Raw genomic sequence first — 26753 nt, forward strand, 5'->3', positions numbered from 1 at the left:
AGAAGCCCTGTATAATCATCTGATAGGAGAAATTGTGGCTAGGAATTTATACGCCACGGTGAGGCAGTGTGATCGCACAACAGTGTGATCTTTGCCTCCAGACTAATCCTAAGAGCACCCCCAAGCTGGAAATGGGCCAGACTGGAAAAGGCAATGGGCCTGGACAACAATGGCAAATTGCTAATGTTTATTCATTACTAAAACACACCCACTTGTGATTTGCAGCTATGCATGTTCCATAGCTTTCTCATGGGAACTTCTTCAAAAGTTACTTATGAAGTTATGCCAAGGTCACACTGTCCCTGTTTTTCTCCTGATATCAGCAAAGCCAGCTATTTTCGGCCAAGGCCTAGTCTTGCTGCTCAAACTGACATTCTTTCACACAGAACTCTGCTCGCACAGCTTTTCTATAGACCCATGTCCTTTTTCATGAAGCCAATTCCCAACAATTCCCCCTTTTTCTTTTTGTGCGAGTAGAGCTTGGTGTGTCAGCTTTGAGACTTCTTTTATCATGCACCCATACGGAATTCTAACTATTACACAGATTAATATCAATATACCCAACCATCATAAGGCTTCCTTAATCAATGACATTACCCATAGTGTTATCCCGCCGAATATTGATTGTAACACTCCATCAAACCAACTAGTTTCTTGCTGGATCTTTGTGTATGTTTCTTCAGCCAATCTATTTGTTTGTATATAGATTGAGGTAAAATTTTAACACCTGCTGTATTGCCCTTTGCAAAGATCTGTGAACACAATTAATTAAACACAGTAAAAACAACATTATACCTAATAAAATACATAAGCACACAAAAAGAGGTTTGATTAATAGCTTTAGCTAGTGACACCCAAACATTCTTACTGTCCCATGGTGTTAACCGATGTGGATCAATCACCGGTGTCACTGTCATGCTGCTTACTACAGTCAGTGTGTTCGATATCAATCTCAGCATAAGGTTTCAAATTTATGGGTAAATCAGGAACGTATCTGCCAGACATGGAGGATGTGATGGGGTTTTTTTGTTGTGGTTTTTTTTTTTGTTGTTTTGTTTTGTTTTGTTTTTTTTTGTCCAATTGCTGCCAAGGCTTGCCATCCCGGTGCACTTAGTTGTCTTGTAGAAGTTAAGGTACCGCTGCCCCACAATAAATCCAGCAGCGGCTGTAAGTCTGTATTTGTAATACCACAACAAGGTTGAATCCACTGTAGGTCTCCGTTTAAATCTTTCTCCCTCTTTTTGTTTTTGAGCAATCCAGGCTTGCTTAATAACTTGGGATGCCATTTTCCTTAATAAGCTGAACAAGGTAAAACTATTACAATAGCTAAAATCACAGTAACTACAATAATGCCCATAATTCTTTGAGCCAACCCGTTACCCCTAATGACCCAGACCATGAGGAAAATGAACCATCTATACATTCTTGTGCCATCTTGCTCCACGAACTCAGCCCAGCAATCGGTAGGTGCCAGCTTTCCGTGGGCGTCCCCACAGAGGCAACGATGGCCTCACTGTACACCAGCCCGATGCTCTTCGGAAAATCCCAGTATTTATACATTTGCAGAGGAACGGGTTTTAGCACACGTGGCCAGCGGGTGCCAAAAGTCCGCCTCGGTTGCAATCTATGACGCATGCGCTCGCTGGCCAGGCGCGCTGCACGAGTCATAGCCATCTTGTCTATTGGTTCATGGGCTTTACGATACAGTTGCGATGCACAGAGAATCTTGACCTGTTATGTTAGCCAAGGTGACCTATACATTAGTTTTTGGCTGAGGTAGTATTCATATTGCCACATCATCTATGATGCTCCAGATGATGATGGTCATGCAAATCGAACAGGAGTCCATCGTGGGCCTGTATCTGTGGAAACACAATCAACCTCGTTCCCAGGTTATTAATGGAAATAGACCTTACCCCTAATTTTGGCTTTAACTAACTTTTACCCCACACTGTCTTCCCGTAATCACACTATGTTTAATCAAATTATGCTTTACACACTTTTTACCTAAAGCAGGTTCTATATACAATAAGGCATGCTGTTCTGAAAACCTCTCTGAAGGACTCCGTGTCCACTAGTAATACTCTATTAGTTAGAATCTGTCAGATCAGTGGCTCCAGCACCCGCCGGTGCCGTGCCAGTCGCCATTGGAACAATTCCGGGTCCAGCATCAGTGCGAAGCCATGGCTTGTCCCACTTAGCCAGGATCTCCCAGTAAGTTTTACTTCTGCTGATCTGCACCATTTCCTGGATTCTGGGTCCTTAGACATTACCATGATTCCTGTACTTTGTTGCGTCCTTTCTGCCTGTAAAAGAACATGATGCACTACCATTGGTGGGTCTTTGTGATCACCTGTCAATCTAAGATAATTTAGCACAAATAAGGCTTTGGCCAATCGTTCCTCTGGGAGTAAGCCCTGGGTTCCCCCCTTTTGTTTTTGCAGCATGTTCTTTTAGGGTTTGGTTGGCCCATTCGACAATAGCCTGTCCTGTGGGAAGATGTGGAATACCGGTACCGTGGTGAATTCCCCACAAATTACAAAATCGAGCAAATCGTGTAGAACCATAGGCTGGGCCGTTGTCCATCTTAATTTCTTGAGGCACACCCAGTACTGCAAAAGAAGCGTGAAGATGTCATTCAATATGTAAGGCCTTTTCTCCAGTTCGTGCCGTGGCCCACATGGCAGCAGGATAGGTATCAATACACACATGCACAGAACGCTTTGCACCAAACCACATGACATGGGTGAAATCCATTTGCCACAACTGCAATGGCAAAAGACCTCGTCGGTTAACCCCACAGCCCAAGCCGAGCCCTTCCTTTTGACAATCAGGGCATGCTTTAACGATACCTTGGGCATCAGTAAGTGGTAAGTCAAATTGCTTTGCTAACATCCTAGCGGGTTGGTGCAAGAACGCATGCGATTGCCGTGCTTTGTTGAAAACGATTCCCTGGAGGAGGCTCCCGTGGCGCTGCAACCAATTGGTCAACTCTGTCATTTCCCGTTTCTCATCTGCACAGTGTTCTCATACCCAAGAGTTCTACCAGAGGGGTCATATTGCCATTAGTGATACCGCAAAGATTCCGCACCCACTGGATATCTCCCACAAGCTTCTGGACATCATGTAACATTGAAATTTCTCATGTTATTTGAACCTTCTGAGGTTTAACATTGCTAGCATTTATGTGCCACCCCAAATACTTCCAAGGTGCTGCCTTTTGCACCTTTTCAGGAGTGATTATTACTCCGCGATGGCTTAAGATGTCCTGCAATTGAGTTAAAATCTCATCCTGTGGCAAGTTACTGAGGTAACTGCTTTCTTACAGGCTCTGATGCCCAGGCCACATACACCTGACGCATCGTGGGGGAATTGCGCATTCATTGCAGTAACACGACCCAATGGTATCTCTTATAGGGTTCTGCCTTGTTAATCGATGGTACCGAAAAGGCGAACCGTTCAGCGCCATCTGGGTGCAATCTTTTAGATTTATAATTAACAAATCCCATTCTTCTGGAAGCATAACTGGAGATGGCAAACCTGGCTGCAGGGCTCCCATACTGTGCATCACCACATTCACAGCTCTGAGATCATGTAACAGTCTCCGCTTCCCACTTTTCTTGGGAATGGTAAATATTGATGTATTCCATGGACTAGTAGAAGGAACAACTTGTCCCGCTCTCAACTGGTCCTCAACTAACCCTTGTATTTTTAGTAGCCTTTCAGAATTTAGCAGCTACTGATCAATCCAAACAGGTTCATCTGTTTTCCAGTTAATTTTCAGAATCGGCTACCCCTCAGCGACCGCTCCTAAAAAGGATGCGTCACTAACATTGCCTTCATTTGGCTCAATAAATCATGGCCTACGAGGCCAAACAATTCAGTTGGGGTAGTCATGACATACGGACACGTCGTAATGTGTTCACCATCGGGGAACACAAATGTAATTGGTAGCTGACTTACTAAGGTGGCTTGTGTGCCCCCTATCCCTGCAATACCAAAGTTTGGATTGATCGATGGCCATGATGGAGGCCAAATGCATTGTGAAATAATCATAACATCAGCACCTGTATTGATTGTCATCGGTTTCCTGACAACAACTCCATCGGGCCCTTCCAATTGCACTACCTTTTCTGGTTTACCTCTTGTTGCGTCCATGGCAAAGTATACCTGCGGTTTCCCTGTGGAGCCGAATCCACCATCTCCACGTTGTACTTCACCTGGGTTCGGAACACACGACCTGAATGGAACTAATTGTGCTATTCTGGTACCTTTAGGAATAGAAACAGGAGGGATTAAAACATGAATCATAATTTTCACAGTCCCACAATAATCTGCATCAATAAGCCCTGGGAGCACCAGAATTCCTTCTAGAGCTGTTGAAGATTGCCCCATTAAAAATGCACTAAGTCCAAACCCCAATGGTCCCTTTATGTTGACTGCGGTTTCCACATCCACTCTGGAGCTTCCTGCGGTGGCGGATCTGGTGGTTGCGAGGCTGCCTGAGGGCTGGCAGCTCAAGCCCCTTGCATTCGTGTCGTCGCGCGAGGGGCCTTCGCAGTCAGTGTAAAGTTTCCCTTCTTCCTATATTCTTGGTGGTATGGTTATCTTTCTTACACTTGTTGCAGCACTTACTGTTAACAGTACCTGTACATTTGCTCCTAATGTGTCCACGTTTGCCACAGTTAGAACACTTGACCAAGGGTGTCTTACTGGCCTTGTGTTTCTTTGTAGCTCCTTGGAGAGCTGTGGCAGCATAGGCTACTTTCTGTGAGTCCACTGATCGATCCGTGTATTCTATCATATCAACGATGTCTGCATTTTTCGGCAAATTACACAATGCTTTGCGTGTCTTTTCAGTAGCATTTTCAAAAGCGAGTATTTTGAACGTGTTTTCTTTCATGCCCTCGTTCATGTCAGGGTGGTCATAAATTGTATTCTCCTGTTTCACCTGGGTAAAAGCATGGCTGTACATATTGTCTGGTACGGTAAGAAAAGCTTGATACGCCAAGATCTGTGATAGATGATGAACCTCAGTGACACATTGTAACTGAGCGTTCCCTGATGCGAAGGGTCCAGTACCCATCGGCATCTGCATGGTTACTCCCCATAGGGGATCTGTTTGTTGTCGTGATGTTGCTTGTTCCCTATCACAGAGCTTCTCCCACTGCCAGAAAAACACTAACATTCGGGCGGGTGTCAAAATCAACTGTGCTAGCTGTTTAATATCTTGAGGTATCAGCGTATCAGCAGAAAAAATGAATTGCAGTATTTGGTGAGTTAACGCAGATTTGATTCCGTACTGACTCACAGCATTCCTTAATTTCTCAATGACCTTCCAGTCAAACACCTCCCATTTTTTCTGTCCATTTGATGCAATAACTGGGAATGCTTAGACCATAGTCCCTTCTATAATGGCATCTGTTATTACACCCCTCCAATGTCTCTGCCTTTCTTCTGCAGCGGCTATTACAGGCGGCTCCGCGTCTGTCACGGGTGCGGTTGGTTTCCCCGTCTCTTTTCCCCATTTCCTTTAACAATTCTAACATTGTCTCTTTTTGTTCTATTATTAGAGTAGCCAAGTCCTTGTTTGCATTATTTGAATCAGGGTGTATGCTAGGTATAATTTGTTCATGTTGAACGGTGGTATCTGAGGGCTGGTTTTTCGTAGGCAGATTTTTACTCACTCCCTGATTCTGTAGGGTTTCCTTTAATCGTACGGTTAGGGAGGCTTGGGAACTGTCGGATGGCTGATTAATATCGGCAGTCCCAGGGAGTGGAGCAGAAGTCAAGGGCGCGAGAGTAGGCGAACAAGCTCCAAAAAGTCTCTCTCGCTGCATTATGTTTTTCTCCCCGCTTTTCCCTTTCGCTTGCGGTTGGAGAGAGAGAGCAGCAAAAGCAGACGCAGACGCTTTACGATCTGCTTTCATTTCTTACAGAGTTGTCTTAATCAATTTCCGTAAAGTTACAAGATCTTTAACTTCTTTAGACCCGTCACTAATTTCATCCCATAGGGAGGTTCCGATAGCATTCCAGGTACTAAGCTCAAAAGCTGTACCCACACTAATTGAAAGGTTTCTGTCCTTGCTTCATTAGTTTTTTAGCTGATTTATCATCATCAGTTACCATATCCCATAATACGTCTCCTAATCTACGCCATTCACTCTCCTTAAATAATAAATCCGGATTCTTAAAGCATCCCTTAACGCGACCCAGCGTGACTAACCCCGAAATTTGCTTAATGCAGTTTACTCCCCGCTTTTCTAAAAAGCATTGTAATAATTTTAGGGCTACCTCTTGATCCATTGCCGGCCGGCTTCTTGATACTCCTGGGTGCTACCTTGATTAAGGCACCTCGGTTAAAAAGTCTTTGCAGCCTTTTTCCAGTAGCCCTCACTGACGGCGAACCCCTTTTGGACGGTCCAGGCACGAGAGTTAACACACCAACCAAGACGATCAGCGTTCGGTTAATCTTTTGCCCCCCGGTCGCTGCTACCGGTGCTTCTCAGTGTCCGTCGCTCCAATTCCCCTTTCTTCGGTCCCCGTTCGGGCGCCATTTGTTGGAGCGGCGGAGGAATGCACATAAGTCGACCCAATATGAGTGATAGAAGTGATTCAACTTTATTTGCACGGATAGCTCATATTTATACAGTTTGCGATAATTATGCCTACTAGTCCTAATATGATTGGTACATTGCTAATGTTTATTCATTACTAAAACACACCCACTTGTGGTTGGCAGCTACGCGTGTTCAGTAACTTTCTCATGAGAACTTCTTCAAAAGTTACTTGTGAAGTTATGCCAAGGTCACACCGTCCCTGTCTTTCTCCTGATAACAGCGAGACCAGCTGTTGTTTTTCTCCCAATATCAGTAAAGCCAGCTATTTTCAGCCAAGGCCTAGTCTTGTTGCTCAAACTGACATTCTTTCACACAGAACTCTGCTCGCACAACTTTTCCACAGGCCCATGTCCTTTTTCAGCAAGCCACTTCCCAACAAAAGGTATTCCTAGAAAAAGTTTCCCGTTTATAAAGCAGGAGTTTGTTGGGGCTGAATTACAGTTCCTTTGTAACTGAATTGGGTCAATATTCCGAAAAAGGGGAATATGTTTATTTTTGAAACAGGTCAATACTTGCATGTGTTGTGCTGGCAAGGAGGAGGCTTCTTAAATGTAGAACTTGTTAAATTTAAAAGCACACCTCCACTCTCCATAGTATTGCTTCTATGTTAATTCAGGGTTAAGATATTCGTTCACTTCAGTTTCTGTGAATCTGTTAGGGCAGCGTGCTCTAAGGTGATGGGAGGGAGCAGGGGGAAGAAGGGGAGGAGGAAAAGCAAAATATCTGCAACCTGCTCTTCCATGACTCCTGCAAACTGTAATGTTATTTTTTTTTTTCCCAAGCCTGAAAACTGTACTTGGCAGTGGGATTGTGGCTATCTTGTTAATATTCTTCCTTCCTTTCTTGTTTTGGCCTCTCCAGGAAGCGATTCGAGTAATCCTTGGAAATCTTGATGATTTACATGCATTTTCTACAGACCACTATCTTTCTGTGTACCCTTTCTTTCCTACTTGTAAAAGAAAAGGTCCAATGACTTGTATCTGTTGGGCATTGCTTAGTTTGACATTCCTGCCTAGTAGTGCGCAGATCTTTAGCTGGAGTACGACTCCTCTGAGCTTCGCAGTTTTACATTAGCTGAAGATCCTCCTCAGTTGTTGCCTTCACCAGAGAACTGATGTATGTAAAAAGAATGTTTTGCAGTGTTTTCAGATGGCCACCCCTGCGTTCCAAATCTGATTTAGCCAGAGAAAACGAACGTGCATATATAAAGTCCCAGGAAGCCCACGTAATGCGATTGCAAGGGAAGCTAGTGCGTTGTTTCAAAAGGTTAATAAAATGTAAAGCGCTCCTTACAGGCGCAGCAGCGTTGGCCCTCTAGTAGAGAAGACCGCAGTAGTTTTCTTGTAAGGTACATTAGGATTAAGTATTGTAGTTGCTGTAGTGTAAAGGGTTACGGAGAAGTTACTCTCCTGAGGCTGTTGTTGCAGAGAAAAGTAAGTTAGTGGAAGGAGAAGCCTTTTCAGTCCTAAGGTGCGTCAGTTTGTGAATCGGATCAGGCCTTTCGGCATCATCTCCTCCCGTGATTCCGAGTGCCCAGGAGTAATGAACACCCGCGTGTTTCCGCCTCCAAGGCATCCCCTTCCAGTCTCGGCAGACTGCGTTATTGCCACCCCTGGTCCTAGCAGGCAAGAACAAGATCATCCTCTTTCTCTGTCAGAAGCTGGTAGGTATGAGAGCAATTTATTCCTGTTGCTGCCAGGAAGAGAAAGTAGCCCAGAGCATCGTCAGACTGGAGGCACCCAAACAAAGGAAGCCTCGTTGTTGGTTTGCTTCGCTAAAGCGCAGCCAGTTTTGCCTGCGTGCTTGAGGAGGGTTTGATTCACGAGCTTGTATTTCTGGAACTGGGAAGTCCATCCACCTGCTCAGGCAGCACCGGGCCCTGCGGAGAACTGCAAGCTCAGAGGCCTGGCGTGATGAGTTGTCCTGCAGTCTGTGTGTCGGGCTCCTCGCTGTAGCATACCTCTTGGTTAATCACCAGCTGTGGGAGTCCTTGAAGCCAAACTCAAACGAACAATTTCATCCCTTAAAGGAACTGACTGTGTCATCTAGGCAAATCTTGGGCTTCATCTCTGGTCCTCAGGATGCAAATGGAGTAAAAGTATTCATGCTATCTGTTTCTTCCTGAGGTCAGAGGCACGTAAGAAGGCTGCTGCCTGGCGTCACCCATTCGTGCATGCATGAGCTCCTAGGTGTGCGAACTGCACCCCCAGGAAGGAACGTCTGTAACTGTGGCGTTTGTCATGTCAATTATCTTTTGTTCTCCCATTTTGAGGAGGACTGTGAAGTGAATGTAATGATGCTAGTCCTGTGAATCCTAGTCCTTTTCAGGTTTAAAAATAATTTTTAAAAGAATTACTTTTTAGTTAGGAAAGCTGATGAGGTTTTCTTCACAGGGTTGGGAGAGCCTGGCATGTTGTTTTTTGCGGGAAGATGTGAGGACTGAAGCCAGATGCAGTTAAGGAAACACAGTGCTATGAATGCAAGCAACTGATGGAAGAGTGTCACCTGGATGAGTGTTTCTTGTAATGTGTTACTAGCGTATGGTGTCTCCTCACATCTCATTTCTCCGCTGTGTAGTTCGATGTGTCACTTGTTCAGCTGCTGCTGCTCATTAAATATAAATCTCCATTGGCAGGAGCAGTTACAGGGTCGTGGATCTTGGACCAAGATCCTCAAAACCCCCTAGCTATGCGAGGTTTCCCTGCCGCACGTGCACTGCCTTTGTGTCCTGACGCTCTGTTTCTCCAGGAATGTCAGTATTTGCGTGGGGAGTTTCAAGGACCTGCCTGTGGATGCGACGGCCCCTACGCCCCTGATGTATTCTTCTGGTGCTGCATCCTCTTCTTCGCCACCTTTGCCCTGTCAAGCTTCTTGAAGAAGTTTAAAACCAGCCGCTACTTTCCAACCAGAGTAAGTAGAAGGAGGTGGCCAGTGTCCATCTCCGCACTCGTTTCCCAAAATGGCTTTCCTGGAGCACTAAGCAGTATTTGCCCTGCCTTGGTCAAGCTGGGAAACGTTGGCCTTGCAGGCCAAGCTCTCCAAGAGCTTGGATGTCCCACACTCATTTCCATGAGTGCAAAATCATCGTAGCGTTTCCCACCTGCCTCGTGACCTGCCCCAGATTGAAGATTTTTGGGGTTTGATTTTTTTTAATTTTTTTTCTTCTCCTCAGGTAGTAGGAAGTCAGGTTTCCCAAAGTTTTGGGGGTTGGGGTTTTCGGTTTGTTTTTTTTCCCCTACCTTCTGCGCATTATGTGCTCGAGTGGAAAGTAGATTCGAATGAGGAGCTTCCTTTTGAGGACTAAAGGATGCCTCAGTGCCTTGTTGCCATTGTAGCTGTGAGTGTAGCTGTAGTGGCAGACATGTGTTTTCTTATTTTTAATATTATTATTATTATTTTTAGATTTTGACTTAAACCAACCCTTGTTGGCCTAGTTAAGCTTTTTTTTATTGTCTGACCCCAGATCTCACAGGGACAAACACAGCAGCAGTATCTAAGCAAGGGATCAGGCTGCATGTGCTCAGAGGGGTGGTGGGATTTGGTTAAGCAGCCTTAATGTTGTGGATGTCTGCAACTCTTGCATCTCACCTTACGGCCCTGTTTGCCATGCCCCTCTCACCTCTGGTTTCTCGCCCCAGGTACGGTCCACAGTGAGCGACTTTGCTGTTTTCCTCACCATCGTCATCATGGTGCTCCTTGACTTTGTGGTTGGGATCCCATTGCCGAAGCTCCAGGTCCCCCATGCGTTCAAGGTAACGGGGTGTTTTGGCACGTGGGGGTGCCACAAGGTGATGCCGGGGCAGGGCAGGGCTGAGTCTGGAGGAGATGCTGGTGGTGTGACCATCTCCTCTTCCACCTCCAAGTGCCTTGCTTCCTCCTGGAAACGAGAAGATGGCCCCAAAACTAGATACCTACAGGGGAAGTATCTAGAGGTGCTTGCAAAGAGGAGACTGGCACTGCTGAAGCCCCCGGGAGAGGGGGACATGAAGCCAGGGCTGGGAGGTGCTCTGACGCAAGGAGGGAGGGGAAAATGAAAGCCAGTGGAGTGCCTGGGCTGGGAGACGATGCTGATGTGTGGGCTTTGTTGCAGCCTACCAGAGACGACCGCGGGTGGTTCATCAACCCCATAGGACCCAACCCTTGGTGGACGGTGTTGGCTGCGCTCGTCCCAGCTCTGCTCTGCACCATCTTGATATTCATGGACCAGCAGATCAGTGCCGTTATTGTGAACAGGAAGGAGCACAAGCTGAAGGTAAGGGCCTGCGAGAGATGACCCCAGCCCCTTCTGGGCTGCAGGTCTGGGGAGAAGCTCTTATTCCCGATGCTTTCTGAAGGCATTGGTTTGGGACAAGGTCAGGCTGCGTGGCAGGATGCTCTCCTGGATTAACGATGATGCAGGGAGCAAGTGACAGGGCAGTATAGATGAGCAACCTTTTGGGGGAGCAAATTAATCTTGGAGCAATAGAGAACTGCGTTTTTGTTTTAAAATGGCAGCAGCAGCAGGTGTGGGGAATGAATTGTTTTGATGCGCTGCCAGGGATAACTCAGAGTCACACCTTCCTTGCAAGTGGTACAGTTTTCTTTGTGAGTGGAAAAAATGGTTTGGTGCTTTTGGGTTGTGGCTCGTTGTTTTTTGGAGAAGTATTTAATGCACAAGCTCTGCATATCCATTGTGTCTGAACTCCTGCCAGATTTTCATGCCAGGTGCTTGTGCAAAGCCTGCATACACCCTTGCTTGTTTCCATTTCTTGTTTTGAATTCTGAAGAAGTTGACTTGTGCTCGAGCAGGGTTTGAGTCTGACTTGCGACGTTATCCTTGCTCTTGTGCTATGGGATGCTCTGTTTCTTGTTTTCCTGCCTGCAGAAAGGATGCGGGTACCACCTGGACCTTTTTGTGGTGGCCGTGATGCTCGGGGTGTGCTCTGTGATGGGGCTGCCCTGGTTTGTGGCTGCGACCGTCCTGTCCATCACCCACGTGAATAGCCTCAAAGTAGAGTCTGACTGCTCAGCTCCAGGAGAACAACCCAAGTTGCTGGGGATACGAGAGCAGAGAGTCACTGGCTTGCTGATCTTTGTGCTCATGGGCTGCTCTGTCTTCTTCACTTCCGTGTTAAAGGTGAGAGGAAAATGCAAACCACCCAACAACCGTGAGCTTGTTGGAGGTTACAGAAAAACAGTCCCCTCTCTGCAGGCCTGAGTAGTTAGTTGTGGAGCGGAGGAGGAGGAGGTGGTCCCAACCCTTGGGGCTTGACCAACGGTGGGAACCAGCCTCGGTTAGGTTTTGCAGCCCTTCAGGCCCCCGTTTGGTGTGCTCGAGGCGAGCAAGCAACGCAACTGCTTGAATTTTTGGGTGTCTTTCAGGCCCACCCATGTTTATGGGTTACAGTTGAGCATATTCAGACCAGCACATCTGCTCTGTTTCAAACAGGCAGCCCTTTAGTGGCTGCAATTTGCTCCCCAAATGCCGCGGAGCAGCCGTTCCCAGGAGCTAAACACACTGAGGTCATCCCTGTGGGCTTCCTTGCACGTTCCTCCCACAAAGTAATCTCGTCTCTAGGCTAAAAGGAGGCCTGTGGCCTTTGCCTGTTGCCCCAAGAATAGGCAGAAGTGTTTCTTCTACCGCCAGAGAATGCGGCATAGGGTAGCACGGGTGAAATCGCCTATTTTCCTCCAACCTTTCTGGAAAATAGGATTATTCTGAGGAGAGATAACTCCCAAGTTCAGCCTAAAGCAGAGCCTTAGCTCACTCGTGTGCACAAAATGGCAAAACAATGGTTAATATCTGACCCATCTCTAAGCCTGAATGGAAGCTGGAAAGCTTCAAGCAATTTTAGGCAGTGCCTGTGGAAGAGGGTGGTAATACTGAAAATGCAATACAGAAAAAGAAACGATTGCATTCTTTCTTTTTTTTTTTCTTCCCCCCCCCAGTTTATACCAATGCCTGTGCTTTATGGCGTCTTTCTCTACACGGGTGTGTCGTCGCTCAGAGGAATTCAGGTACGGACTCTTTTACAGCGTGCAGCATGTCGGCTCCCTGGTATTTTGTCTCTGTAGCAGCAGGGAAAAAAGCAGTGGCATGGGAAAAACTTCTCGCAGAGCAAGCAATGAAACTCTTTTGTGTAAGAAAAAGATTGGTGGAGGCACAGGAGGTATGGGAGGACCAGGCAAGTTCAGCGCTCTCTGTTGCAGGGTTTAGGGCAGGTCAGTGTTTGGTTACGTGAAAAGCGGGGGAATTTGGTGCAAAGGGAAGGCAGTTTCTACCACTGGTGGAAATCCTCATGGGGGGATTCAGTGGGCCAAGAAATGCTAATAATGGAATGGCATGGCATAGTTGCCGTTTGGTGGGCAGCTCTCAGGGGCAAGCCGGTTGCTAGATGGAGCGAAGGGAAAATGGGTGCTGCTCCCAGGAGGAATGCGGTGGGATCCAGGATTTCTGACGGCAAGCGAGATGCTGCAAAGTGCCTCCACGTCTCGAGAGGGCCAGCAACTTGCCGCAGTCCCAAGGTGGCAACCTTTCCCTTTTATTTCGCAGTTCTTTGATCGCTTGAAGCTGTTTTGGATGCCAGCGAAGCACCAGCCGGATTTCATCTACCTGCGGCACGTGCCCTTGCGAAAGGTGCATTTCTTCACGGCGATCCAGCTGACCTGCCTCGTCCTGCTCTGGACCATCAAGGTGTCCCGTGTCGCCATCATCTTTCCCATGATGGTAAGAGCTGCCACCGCTCGGCAGCGGGGTGTTTGCAGCGTTGGAGTGAGAGGTGGCATCGTCTCTGAGCTCACCGCATCTTCCCTCTTATTCGTGAAGGTTTTGGCTCTCGTATTTGTCCGGAAAGCGATGGATTTCTGCTTCTCAAAGCGAGAGCTCAGCTTTCTGGATGACCTTATGCCAGAAAGGAAGAAGAAGTTGGACGATGCCAGAAATGAAGCTGGAGAAGAAGAAGAGGTAAGGCTTGCTGTGTCCTCGGGGCTGGACATCTCCGTGTGTCTGTGAGATTGCCTGTTTCTCTTACAGCTTGTCTGGAAATGTTGGGGGAAGATCAGCACTCAATCGAAATAGATCCCAATAGCCTGTAACTTTTGTAACCTTTGTTTCCTCAAGTAGCAGTGAGCTGAACGCTTGAATACAGGTGTAATTTTTAAAACGAGTCGTTTTTCACAAAGGTCATTATCATTATGATGATTATTATTAGATGCTGCTGCGGCTGCTGCTGCTGGCAAGACTTGCTCATAATCGTGTTTTGAACACACAGTCCCCCTGCCCCGAAATCTTTGGAGTGAACGGTTTCTCCCCTGCTGCACTAATACCTATAGCTGCCAAGGGGCAGAAGCGGAGGGCAGACTGCTAAGTTTGTGCTGGGCATTCAGCTTATCTCCACTTTGATCAAAGACAGAGAACGTGATTTGTCCCTTTTTTACATCAGGAGTCCAGGAGGGCCATGGAAGCTGCTGCTGCTGCAAGTTCAGTTCAGCTGAACGTGGGGAAGACCAGTGACGTGGATATCCCAAAGCAAAGCAGTGACAGGTAAAGCTCCACCAAGCGCCAGGAACCCCGGCAAGATTAGCTTGAAGGTGTTTGGCAGAGTTTTCTCCACTTGCCTCTTTGTGGGGCATCCCACAGAAACCAGCAGGCAGCTTGGTGGGAAAATCAAATTTGGGGGCAGGGCTGCAGGAAGTGATTGCAAGGCTCTGACCGCAAGCAGAGTGGCTGCAGCACTCGCGTTTGACCCCCAAACCTTGCCTCATCAGTGCTTTTACGGTAGCTGGAGATCCTCATACTTAACACATGAGGAGTTGCAGGCGTGATCTGTACCAGCAGTGGCTTAGGAACCCGGACCGGGGCTAAGCCCCAGCAAGAGCCTTTGCACAGAGCTGTTGCTCTGCAGCTCCCGGGCTTGCCTCCCAAAACTCCTCATCCAGCAAAACCTCCCACACTTATGCAGAGCTTTGATTCTCGGGGCTCCGCTGTTCCTCTTGCTGATGCTAATGCCCTTGGTGGCATCAGTTCCCATAATCACGGATTGCTATGTAAAATATTTATTGCAGGACTGATCCTTCTGAGATTGTTATCCTGGATGAAATGTCACAAATGACCGTATGGAAGGCTCTCACTTTGAAGACAGAAACCCTTTGAATCCAGGGAGGAAAAAGGTAAAGGATTGCACGTGAACGTGACCGTGCTCCTCTGCAAGCGACGGCGCACACCTACGCTTTTCCCACACTTTGGCCGGCAAGGCTGAGCAAATGGCCTGTCCCTGGGAACAGGCAGGGAGGACCGTGGCATGCAAACCAGCTCCTCTCTGCTGGGGTGGTCCCCCGAACAGGGCTGAATCAGCAGCAGCTGGCAGGTCTTCCACTGATGATGCTCTCCCTCTTTTTCTCTTCCCTTCGCCTTTCCCCACTCCCGCTTTTCACGTTTAGAAATCTTGACTTTGAAGGAGAGGAGTGAGAGCGTGACTCGGGGATGTGCCAACGCAGACAGAGGGAGAAGGCGCTTTGTTTCAGTTGGAGGATTCCCATTAAAGCCATGCAGATGTTTTCAGTTATCCTTGGTGTGCTTCAGGCATTCAGTATCTCTAGACCAGCAAGCTGAGGGGAACGTCACAGTCAAGGGGAGTTTGGTGGTGTTAAGTCTGTGTGCGTACGTGCGTGTGGGGGTGTGGGTTTGTAGTGGTAGAGGGACTGCTACTGCTTTATCATTCAGTGCTGCTCTTTTAATACCTAATTCCTCCTCTTTGTTTTCCTTCTCTTTTTTCCAAATGTAAACTGGGAATGTCCAAAATAATTTTCTGTTATATTTGATGCATTCTCCACTTTCTTCTTGATCACGACTGGGTTTTTGGTCTGGTTTGGAGTTCTGGCTTTAATTCACTCTTATGTCTCTTACTGGTACAAGAGGGATGCCCTCTGCAGCAGGGCAGCATAGAGAGCGTCCGAGCAGTTGGCCTAAGGTGAAAGAAAAGCATTTGCTCCCTGCGCTCCAGTTTTACCTTTCTTGGTTGGTTTGGCAAGTATCACAATAATGTGTGATGAACTGACCGTAAACCCCATTCACCGTCTCCCTGTGCCACTGGGGGGGGTTGGTAGGGAATCTGGGAATGAAGTTGTGCCTGGGAAGAAGGGAGGGGTGGAGGGAAGGTGCTCTGAGATTTGGTTGTATTTCTCATTACCCTGCTCTGGTTGATTTGTAATAAATTGAGTTAATTTTCCTCAAGCGGAGTCTCTTTTGCCAGTGACGGTAATTGGTGAGTGATCTCTCCTGTCCTTATCTCGACCCACAAGCTCTTTGTTATATTTTCTCTCCCCTGTCCAGCTGAGGAGGGGGAGTGATAGAACGGCTTTGGTGGGCACCTGGCATCCAGCCAGGGTCAACCCACCACAGGGGGAAATGATGTACTTAAGAAATTATGTACTTAAGCCACACGAAAAAGGCCACAAAGCTCTTGTGAAACAAGATCCCCTTTGTATGATCAACGCATGCCTTGCTAACAACTGTGCCCCTGAAGAAGAACTAAAAAACTGAGAAGAAGGGAACATCCTACCCCAGGAGGCGCCAAAAAGTTGAATAATTGCTAATAGGCATGAAGTCAGAAGCATCTTCGCAAACTGGAGGAAAGGTAAAGAAAGGTGGCAGGGGGAGATCATGACCACCAACTCAATTCCACACCAAAAAGACTTACCCCCCCACTCTCCTTGAGCATGCGCTGTAGAAGAAAAGAACACTGGACCTTTAATTCCAAGCAGGGAAACTGTAGCCCAATAGAAACTGTGCGAGATAAGCTACTCCCGGCAATAGTTTTGGGAAGAACTTTGGAAATCGAATATGTATAACTGAACTGTATAAATTGCTTGCCCCTTTAGGCATGAGGGGTGCTAGCGTTGCGGATTACCACCTAGCCCCCATCTTTGCGTAAACATGAACTGGAATAAAATACCTCTGCTCTGTATTTATATTGGCATTTTGCACCCCGGGTAAACGACCCCACTTTTGGGACAACAGTGGGGCAGGCAAAGCACCGCATCCCGCAGGCCGAGGGGCTCAGGCACCCACGCCGCTGCCGGAGGACTGCCGGCAAGAGGTTTGGCATCTGGCGAGGGGCTGCTGGGCCAGGGTGCCCAGGCACCCACCCCACTCCCCCAGCCGCAGCCACGAGTGCTCTCAGTGCTGGGGCAGAGGCCGTAGCAGCTGCCTGTGCCCAAGCCTGTCCCGAGCGGAGGGAAGACTTTGCCGGCAAGGAGCAATCCAGTGAAGGCATTGCTGAAATTGCTGGGCTTGAAGTTGCTGCCGGGCCAGGAGGGGGCCGAGGGGTCCTTGTGCAGCACGTCCTGCTCCAGGGGCAGCAGCTCTCAGGCCAGCAGCAGTCTGCTGGGGGGGACGCTCAGCAGGGACTCGGGGACGGGGACCCATGATACCGAAAAGCCGGTCAAAGAAACTCTCTAAGACTCATTTTGGAGTTTTAGAAAGTAGGCATTCCTACCCCTACTTCCCACCCCGGCTGGCCAACGCAACGCGCTGCCTACCTTCTTGAAGGACAGCAGTGGTTTGATGCTGACGAAGCCCATCTTGTTCTTCTGGACATGTTTCAGGAGGAAAGCATCCTTGGCCAGGTTCTCGTCAGAGAGGTGGAATTCCACCTGGGACACAACCCTCCTGGCCAGCTGCCGGTCAGGGACGGAGTAGCTGCAGTCCAAGAGATCACCCCCCAGAACATCGCTCGCATCGCAGAAGCTCCCGGCAAAGCAGCAGGGACACGGGTGTGACTCGGTGGCCTTTGGGATGTGCAGCACTGCCCAGTCCCAGCCACAGCGGTGCAGATGGCAGAGTCTTGAGGAGCGGGGTGGCTCAGCTGCGCTCTGAAATGAAACGGAGTTTTATGCTTTTAGAAGCGCGCTTGCCTTCACGCCCCCAGCATCGGTCCCTGCCACAAGTTACGCAGCACATGGCCTTGCACAATCTTGCAGCCAGAGGTGCCTCACGAACAGAGCGCAATCTCTTTGATTACCAGGATACAGGCCAGGAGAGATCTTTGGCCTCCGGTTCACGGCAGTTGTCCCGACTCCCCCAGGCCACACACTGTTCACACAGCGGGAGCGAGAGGCCTGTGTCCTTGGTACCCTTGGGGTGTCCTTGCTAGCGCCGAATCCTCCAAGCACGAGGAGGGGATGTACTAACCCCATCCCTGGGATCCCGTAGAGCGCAAACAGCCCCAGCGCCCTGACACCGGACGTTGGGCAGAATCCAGTCCTTTCCTGGGAGCACGTGGTGCGTCTCCTCCGGGGTGTCATGCACCCAGGGAAAGGGCTGCCCCCTCCCAGGGGGATCCAGAGCTGCTGCTTTTCCCAGCAGGAGACTGAAAGACCTGACAGCACTACTGGAGCGAGGGCTGTGGGAAAGCATGCCACCGAGCGACACCGCGTGACCTTCCTTCGCGCCTTCGAGGTCCTTTTTCCTATTTCTGCCTCGCTCCGGTCAACGCAGCGAACAGAAGCGCGGGCAACGGTCACAAACGCATTTGCCATCTGGCGCAAGGAGGCTGCGGCTGCAGCTTGGTCCCCGCTTCGCTCAGCTGAATCAACTTGTTGTTCTTCCCCCACCGGAAAAATACTGTTGAAAGCCAAGAGCATTTGTACCCGCAGACCCCGAGAGCCGCCTGTAGGCCCCGGGGCCACCCCAGCCTCCCTTAACCCTTTCCCTCCCCAAGAGGAGCTGGGGAGGCTCTTGGGGGTGGGGCAGAACACAGGGAGCCCCCGCATTCCTTCCGGGGAGACACCAAAGAGTCCTTGGCAGCCAACAGCCAGAAGGGACCATGGCGCGGCCACCAATGCAGCTCCCACTGCCTGGGCCCTGGGGCCCCCTGGCGCCCCAGCTTTTCCAGCCATTCATGCTCCCCAAAACCTTCTACCCTTGAGGTGGGGACCGACCCCAACCCCTGCAGCCCAGGGACGCTCTTGGGGGGCAAGAGCAGAGGAGACCGCCGGCCATCGCTCCTGTCTCATTCTCTTAGGCTCAGCCAACCCGTGCCGCCTGCCCACGCGGGAGCAGCCCTTCCCTGCAGCCCGGGCCCCCCAGGCACCACCAGCAGGTATGGCACCCCAGTCTGCTCTGGCACCTTCGCCATCCCCATCACACCCGTTCCCCCGGCACTTTTCGCATGGGGGTTCAGCAAGCCCCAGTGAGCATCCTTGCCCTCGCCCGGGCGGCGCGTGCCCAGTAAAGCCCATCTGCAGAGAATTCCCCAAATATTTGGGGCCACCTCTCCCCTTTCACCTCCTAGATGCCAGTCTCCTCCCCGATTTGCAACCCCGTCCCACCAGCACAGCAGCTCACCCTGTGGGGATCGCCCCGGCCACAAGCTCCCCACGCCCCTGGCCCAGAGCTGGGGGATGTCGGCCATCGGGGCCGGCTTGGCGGGTGCCCCCAGAGAGTCCCCCCGGCCCAGCACGGCTCCCCCTCACCCACACAGGTCTGCAGAGGGCTCCATGTGGCTGCCTCTTCGACCCCCGGGTCTTCTGCATCCAGTGGACAACCACCGACCTGCCTCCACCGGCCACCGCCACGCTCGGCCAAGGCGCCACTTCTCTGCCGGGTGCTGCCCTGTGGGGTCCCACGGGCTGCGGGGCCCCCCTGGCCTGGGCAGCCACAGGGACCCCCCAGGGCCAACCATGATACCTCACACCCTACAAAAATCAGAGGAGTGGGGTGGCCCCAGACCCTCTGGAGCTGCCAGTGTCCATCCCTGGCTACCAGCACAGCGAGGGGCAGCTGGCACAGATCAACATCCCCAGCACGGCCACCCCTGTGGGGGCACCCCCAGGCGGCGATGTCCACACCAGCCCCTGCGCTGCCACCAACAACGAAGCCCTTGGGGACACTGCAGGCGACCTTGCAGTGTTTCCAGGAGATGGTCCTGGAAGAGGCCCTAAGGCTCTTCGGTTGCTCCCTGGATGGAGTGGGGGTCAGCCAGGATGCTCCCAGCAGGAGCTCCGTGCCCGAGGACGCTGGTGGCACCAGCGCAGACACCCCAGACCGCGACTTCAGCTCGCTCTCGCTGCCTGAGGAGATGCTCACCCCCGACTACTGCATCCCTGAGCTCAGCGACACCATGCTGAGCCTCAAAATAGTCAACGGTGGCGGGATGGAGCCCCAGGAGCCGTGGCAGGACGCGGGGATGGACCTGCCACCATCCCCACCTGCCACGGCCGGCAAGTGGAGGAAGAGGCAGGCGCAGAGCTCCTTGCCAATGGCACCCAGCAAGCGCAGGGCTCTGGCAGCCAACGTGAGGGTGTGTGTGTGTGGGGGGGATTAGACAGGGGTGAGAGGGATGGAGATGGGGGGAATGGGGGGTGGGAGTGGAGGGGGGGGTATTTGTCGAAGGGGGGGCCGGGGAGGGTGGTAGGGAGGGGTTAGACCAGCTTGGATGGGACCTTTTCTTTTGTGTTTCCCATTAAAAGCTCTTTCTCCAGAACCGCTCCGTGCCTGTGTGGGACGGGGAGGGAGTGCGGGGGGCACCGGGAAACAGCCCCCAAGAGGTGCAAAAGCCCCGCCGAGCCCCAGATCCAAGCCAGCAAGCCCCGAGGGGAACCCAGCCACCCCCAGGCCTGAGTCACCACCAGCGCGGCAGGCGATGGTGGGGGGGGGACGGGAACGGGAACAACTCCCCGTTCCCCTTCCCCAGGGGAAGCAGCCCTTTGGTGGGGAAGCCAGGACAGACAGGTCCCTGCAGGACTCACGAACACGGCCCCACGCAGAAAGCAGCACAGAGCCCCTGCGACAACGACAGACCTTGGGGGCTGGGGGGGACACGGGCACACACGACAACAAGGGCTGCAAGGCCTTCGTCTTGAACACCACCAGTGTCCCCTCCAGCGGGGACAGGGCTCGGTGCACAGCCCTTCAAAGCCTCAAGACCATCACGGCCTTCCTCGGGTCCCACTGACCTCAGCCCCCAAGAGCCCAGCTTTGCTTCACTGACACAGCAAAATAACCCCAAATCACCCTAAGAATGGCGAGGGAGGGAGCTGCAGGCCAGGCAGGGACCCTCCTCCACTTCTCTGGCTGCGCCTTGGGCAGCTGCAAGACCAGGAAGGGGGGAGAAAAAGTCAGAAGGAAAAAAAAAAAAAAAATCACTGCACCGGCCAGAAAGTGCCTGAAAACTTCATCCCTCTTCATTGCCCATTTTCCATGCGAGCTCCACAACCTGGGAGCAACGCAGCCAATAGAACCTTCGAGAAGCAGACTCACAGCCTGCTGCAGCTGGCCCTGCTCAAGCAGCCGAGGTGGGCTGGATGATCTCTAGAGGTCTCTTTCAGCATCCATTCTGTGCTGCTGTGACTCTGTCTCTATCATGGTTTAAGCTATAAAAATGAGAGCTATAAAAATGGAACGCTGTGTTAAGAGCACAAGGCTCTGCTAGCAACGACCTTGCTGTGGCTCCTTGCTGTGCTGAGCCCAACCGCGTTTTAATTTAAGAGTAGATTTTTAGTGTGAGCAAAAGTGTGATTATTTTATTTTGTAATTTATGTAAATAAAGTGGGTTTGGTTTGTTTTTTTTTTAAAAAGGATAAGTCCTGCAATAAATATTTTACATAGCAATCCGTGATTATGGGAACTGATGCCAAGGGCATTAGCATCAGCAAGAGGAACAGCGGAGCCCCAAGAATCAAAGCTCCGCATAAGTGTGGGAGGTTTTGCTGGATGAGGAGTTTTGGGAGGCAAGCCAGGGAGCTGCAGAGCAACAGCTCTGTGCAAAGGCTCTTGCTGGGGCTTAGCCCCGGTCCGGGTTCCTAAGCCACTGCTGGTACAGATCACGCCTGCAACTCCTCATGTGTAAGTATGAGGATCTCCAGCTACCGTAAAGGCACTGATGAGGCAAGGTTTGGGGGTCAAACACGAGTGCTGCAGCCACTCTGCTTGGGGTCAGAGCCCTGCAATCACCTCCTGCAGCCCTGCCCCTGCCCAGCTCCCTCCACACAGCCCCTGGCATGGGTCCCTGCAGCCCTAGAGACTGGACTACGGCTCCGCAGCAGCCTGGGGCCACCAAAGCTGAAACGCTGAAGCCCCGACAGGCTTCCAGCCAGAGAGGGTGGCTGCCCTCCTCTTCCCCTGGGGTGCTGAACCTGCTGGCAGCATCAGTCCCCAGCTGGTGCGTCTTGCGTACATCTTTCTCAATTAAATGTACAGTGGATATCTTCTCGTTCAGCTAGTCTGGAGCTTAAAAAGCAGCTTAAAAATACGGGACAGGGTAATTTTTGGTGGACATGGCCAGAGCCTGCATGTTCTTGAGAGAAACTTTGGAAGAAGACCTAAGCCTTAAGGCACTGCCCTGAGGGGGTCTCCTTCCATGACGCAAATGCTGCTCTGGAGCATGGCGAGCTCTGTCCCAGCAGTGCCCAGTGCCTTTCCCTGCCTGCTGTCACAGGATGGCCACACGGGAGAACTGTGGCCAAGCTGCTGGAGCACTCCGGCCTTACAACACCAGAAGGGCTCAGGAGGAGAGTGTGGCGGTGGAAAGAGCAGCTCTGGACACAGCAGGCGCTGGGGCTCCCTGGCAGTGCTGCTGTTCCGGGACTCTGCACACAAGCACTGCCCCTGCAGTTCCAGAAGTGGACTCGGAGAAAGGATTGTGGACAAACAGGTCGCTGCAGGATCCTTTGGGGCGGCTCCTCCTTCACACAGGCTCTGGGTCACACTAGATCGGTAGATACTGAATTAGAAATGGGATGGATAATGACATTTCTTTGTGGACAACATGATTCCAAGGAAGAAAACCTGGAAACACAAAACAAACCGACTACCAACCACAGGTAGTCATACTCGGGCCACGCTCGGAGCTGGGCACCCCAGGGGTAGATGGTGGCTGAAGAAACCCTCAGGCACAGGGAAGGGGAGGGAGTCCATGCTGACCAGCATGCTAGGAGGCAGCAGGCAGTGCTCAACAGCCCACCCCTCGCCTCCTTCTCGGAAAACACCCCACTGGACTCTGCTTAGTCCAACCTGGCCCCGCAGCACTCGACGAAAGGCAGAGCAACAGCAGAGCTGGCCAGGAAGCAGGGGGCTGCGGCTGGACCCCCCAACCCCTCTATTACTTGCTCTCTCTAGTTTCTGCAGTTGCAGAAGCAGTAGCAAGAAGTTACACCAACCCACTGCAGTAGCAGAAGCGGAGGCGACTTCACATGAGCCACTTCTTTGCTTAGACCTAACAAGTAAAACCACAGGAGACGTTAATTCCTGCAATGGAACGTCTTGCTCAAAGTTACTAACCGTACACAATCTCAACGCAGAGCTGCTCCTCTTTAAGGAGACTGATCATGCATCCCTCACCCCCTCCAGCTGGACCTCCAAGCCACACACACAGCAACCAGCTAAGAAAGCAGACAGAAAACAGCAAAGTTTGCAGGAAGTCTGGCATCAAGGAGCCTCCCTCACCTTCAAGTCCAAGGTATTTTCTGGCTCTGGTCATCTTGTGTTCAGCACAATCACAATTAAATACATTCAGTATTGGGTTTAGGGTCTTAGGGGGATGCATTGTGGCAGAAGCAAGAGAAAACAATGCATTTGTTACTAGGGTTTGTTTTAGTTTAGGCATTTACTTACCTGGGGTTTGTCGATAACCCTGAGGATCTTGCAAAGCTAGCACCGATTGCTTTGCTTTTCAGTAAAAACAAAAATGAGAAAGAAGGCCACATACAGCTTTTCTCTCCTTCAGGTATTCCAGAAAGAACTTGCCCTACTACCAGCTCCATCTGGCAAATGAATAAAAACCTCTGTCCCCAGATGATCAGTGATAAGACACTATGCCAGGAAGCGATGTGATGATGCAATTGCTAACAGCTAAGAAGCGCTGCTTCTAGCACTGACTCTTGGTGACCTGCGCTGGACCAGATTCAGACAGGACTGCTAGAGCCAACAGCAGCTGCAAAGTTATAACCGCAGATGTTTCCCAGAGCATAGAAAAGCCTGCTGGAGGGATTCACCCTAAAGGACAGGAACCACGCTTGGCAATACTGTCTCTAGCTTGGGCTGCTTCCTTCTGAGTATTGTAGGGAGAGGAGTCTTTATGCATGAGGAACTTGCCTTTCAATCACTTTGACAGAAGACTTGCTCCATAAACAAAGGAAAACACTTCAGTTGAACTGGTGCAGTTTGAACTTTATTTAAAACAGCTGTAATCTAATCTGCATAGTGCTGGGGCAGCATCCAACCTCTGCAATAGCCAGGGAAACTCCAGAACAGCAACATCTCTCTGCACGCGGCCAAGCGCTGAGTCAGGGTACATTAAAATAAAGCGTGTAATCTGACCCATGCTGGATCAAGTCCAGGAAACTAGTAACCTGACTTCTTCCTAAACTTCTTCTTAACACCCTAAGAGTGAGGGGGGGAAAAACAACAACAACAACAACAACAAAGCACAATTAGAAGATAATTCTGCAAAGCAAGAGTTAAAAAAAATAAATCCATGTACAGGCATATACTTTGATATCAATTAGCTAGGTTAGTTTGAGACCAGCTGCAGAAATGCATGTGCTGACTAGAGGTTAAGGGCACAACAGCCTTTAACAGGTCAAGTGGAAGAATTTGTTTAAAAGCATGGTAATATTACAGGCTTGTAGACCATTACAAAACACTTTTCATAGTTGCTTTGCCGTTTATCTTATCACCTACTTCAGCTTTAATTCCTTCAAATTAACGATGGAGTTTTATTTACACAAGTGCTGAAGTTGTATACCTACTGTAACTAGTACACAGACTTGACAGTATTGAAAGACCATGGTTTTAACCCAGGTCACAAAACCAAGGTAACCATTTTATAAACTCAGGGTGTAGCTCTGCTAAAAGCCACTGAAGTAACATAGGTTCTCTTTCTTAATTTTAACCTGTGAGTAAACCTAAGCCTTGCACTCTTAAGTTTTGGGTTTTTTTCGAGGGGAGAAGGAGGAATAAGACCTCTCAAACCCACTAAGGCACATTTTCTAAGAGATGAATTGCACTTGAAGCAAGCTGGAAGCCAGAGGTAATAAGGAAAAAAGGTAAGTATACGGTCATGGTCATGCTTTCTCCACAAGTCTGGAATACCAGCAGTAGGGGGAATGCTGGAGAATGAAGACCGTGCAAGGTAGCTACATGCCCCTTCGGTCTTGTCACTAGGGTTTGAGGTGGATGCTTAAAATGATCAGAGCTCAGAATTGCGGTTTAAGCCAAGCAACTAATTTTAAAAGAAGTCAGGGGTATCTGTTGTCCGCACAGCAAAATGGGACTTCAGCTGTCAGCGCAGTTTGCAAGCTGCACTATTCAGAGGGTGTTAATTCAAAACCTGGAAATACTAGAAGCAGGAAAGCAGTGTTCCTAGTCTCCTCAAATTTACTCTACCATGACATCATCACTTTGTAGAACATACTTTTTCTGGCACTGCCCTGCCCGCCTTACATTTGGTTTACTTGTTTGGGGTTTTTAAGCAGATCCCACGTGCATTAAAAAAAATTAATAATAATTAAAAAAAAAATCTTTTTGGAAGACAGTATTTTACAGTACATACGAAAATTCTCTGGAAAAACATACAACTTCATTTACAAAAACACCAAGTTATAAAGAAGTTACAATAGAGAGAGAGCACAACATTTGTTTCATGGGATCAGAATTTCTCCCCACCCCTCAAAAAACCCTCATGCACTTAACTGGGTAAGCAGTGTTACCAGTTTACAGAACCGGAACTTCAGACTACTACAAGTTTTCATGTAACCACGTAGAACAGCTTTCAGGGTTTATCTGAAAACACTCTCTGCATGCCAATTCCTTTCAAGACTCTCCCTTGCAGGTGGGTAGCAGTGCCACAACAGCCTTGGCTATTGCAATGTTTAAGTACATCTTCAGCTGTGTGTTCCGAGTTTAGCTTTCCTACCCAGCGACAACAAAAAAAGCCCTCAAGTCTCATGCTGGAGCAGTCTCAAGACAAAAATCAGATACAACGGCATGGGACACGTCTATCATCTCCATACCTTGGTAGCATCCTCTGCTGCGTTGTCTTCAATACCACAATTATTTATGGGCCTCCATGGGAGGCAATACTTGTGTAGCGCGTGGCCGTGTTAGGCAGGGGACAGCTGCTAGCTGAGGAAGCTGAGCACCATTCTGATAGATGCCCAGGAGTGTATGTGCCAACTGGGAAAATAGTTTAGGAGAAGAACAATATATGCACATGCACTAGGAAAGCACAAATGAATACAAGCACGTTCAGACACACTTGACACCACAACGTGGTTGCAGTAACTAGTTAACCTGTTTACCTACATTCTGAATCCAAGTCACAGGGCAGCTTGGTTTTTGTGGCTTTTTCCAAAGCTGTTTCAGCTAGTGACAGTCAAGACTTTTAAAAAGACTAATAGGGATAACTCTTACAAGAACATATTTGGGAAATGAAGGCTGAAAGAAGTTAAACTAAAAAGCATATTTTTGTTTACATCAATAAACGCGTAGAGTACTGATGTGAGGTAGTCTAGGCACTAGCAGAGTCCATTCAGCTTTTCAGTTAGCCCACTGAGTAAAACCCCTTCCTAATTACATTGTCTGTAGATCTGCTGCTGACATCTTCTGGACTGCCGCCGCCTTTGAATGCTGAATCCTGGCCAGTTAACTAGAAGAACAGAATACACAGACTCAAAATAATTGCTATACTGAAGTTACCTTCATATTTGAGTACAGCTTCCAGTCAACACATTAACTGTGTTAGTGGCCATTCTTAAAACAACATTTAGACAACACTACCCTTACCACACAGGAATCTCAAGCCTCGCAAGAAGTCGTACTACCCAAACCTTGAAATCTGTACCTGAAGTATTCAATAGTAGGTAACAGTTCTGCAAGCTGATTCTTTACAAGTGTCAAAATGGAGTTTTTTCTAGTTGTTCTTTGCCTCAAATCAGAGGTCAAGCCACACAAACAGCTGTTTAAGGAGAGTTATGTATAGCAAGAAAACAAATCAAGCATTAATCAAAAGCTCCCACAAAACCCAGATTTAACAAGCACCTCCACACGGTCGTTTCAGCAGTGGACAACCTGTTGAGTAGGCTGCTGATTTCTAAAGCAGCAAAACTATCAAGAGGCATTCGAAAATCATCTGCCAGAACAAGATTAGCTCATAC

General features: G+C 49.5%; 1 protein-coding gene across 15 annotated transcripts in view; it reads left to right on the forward strand.

Annotated features, from left to right (window-relative positions):
• LOC126037137 (electroneutral sodium bicarbonate exchanger 1-like) overlaps window positions 1-26753 on the forward strand; it is a 630736-nt gene that overhangs the window by 122412 nt on the left and 481571 nt on the right. For 4 of the 15 annotated variants that reach the window (XR_007505527.1, XM_049797388.1, XM_049797386.1 and 1 more), the window contains exon 4: window positions 10259-10372. The exons of 8 other annotated variants lie outside the window; for them this stretch is intronic. Coding sequence is in view for 6 of the 7 variants with exons in the window: in XM_049797388.1 (XP_049653345.1) it covers window positions 10259-10372 (114 nt within the window). In the remaining variant the exon portion in view is untranslated. Of the gene's footprint in view, window positions 1-9368; window positions 9531-10258; window positions 10373-26753 lie in introns of all 15 variants that reach the window. 3 more of the 15 variants (XM_049797408.1, XM_049797407.1, XM_049797391.1) reach the window with 1 other exon arrangement.

This window comes from Accipiter gentilis, unplaced genomic scaffold, assembly GCF_929443795.1.
Source record: "Accipiter gentilis unplaced genomic scaffold, bAccGen1.1, whole genome shotgun sequence".
In the NCBI taxonomy this organism is placed as follows: Eukaryota; Metazoa; Chordata; class Aves; order Accipitriformes; family Accipitridae; genus Astur; species Astur gentilis.